The sequence below is a fragment of the Nannospalax galili genome, unplaced genomic scaffold, assembly GCF_000622305.1.
Source record: "Nannospalax galili isolate Female #2095 unplaced genomic scaffold, S.galili_v1.0 C47447567, whole genome shotgun sequence".
In the NCBI taxonomy this organism is placed as follows: Eukaryota; Metazoa; Chordata; class Mammalia; order Rodentia; family Spalacidae; genus Nannospalax; species Nannospalax galili.
This window is the reverse complement of record NW_008444951.1, coordinates 1-480: the sequence shown is the minus strand read 5'-3', so window position 1 is coordinate 480 and position 480 is coordinate 1. Positions and strand designations below refer to the sequence as shown.

The following is a 480-nucleotide window of genomic DNA, read 5'->3' as shown; positions in this document are numbered from 1 at the left end:
AGGACTAAGGCTACATCTTTGAAAGCTGCGTTTTCATGGTCACAATATTTATAGAAGATCAAAGTCGAGCCTGGGGGCAGGGACTCGAAGCGATGTACCACAGCTGCATTCTGGCCATTTTCAAATCCCTTGCTCAGTTCTTGATCCACTTCTAGCTTGACAGCATCACTGTCTTGAGCAGCTTTGCCTGTCCCATCAATCCGGATGGCACGGACGCTACGGAAAGAAGAATAGGCATCAGCAATTTGTTCACTCAGGCACTTCAGTGCTTCTTCCGCATCTTGGGCCGCGGTAAGCAGCAGGATAGCGGGCTGGGGTGGAGGATGGGAGCTATTAAGATGCTTTTCTAGGAATGTTGCACTTCTTTTCCACAGCTTCTCATCCTGACTTTGGTACTTATTCTGAAGTTGTTTCATCTGGTTCTGGAATTCTTGAATGGCAGTGGTTTCTCTTTCAGGAGAATGAATGAACCAAAATATT

The 480-nt window shown here is 46.5% G+C and overlaps 1 protein-coding gene across 1 annotated transcript; it reads right to left on the bottom strand.

Annotated features, from left to right (window-relative positions):
* Window positions 1-5: 5 nt before the first annotated feature.
* LOC103728175 (torsin-1A-interacting protein 1-like) lies at window positions 6-476 on the bottom strand (the record flags this gene model as incomplete). Its single annotated transcript, XM_008826290.1, has 1 exon — window positions 6-476. A coding segment is annotated over one exon (471 nt), but the record flags the coding sequence as incomplete, so codon positions are not given.
* Between the last annotated feature and the right edge of the window lie 4 nt (window positions 477-480).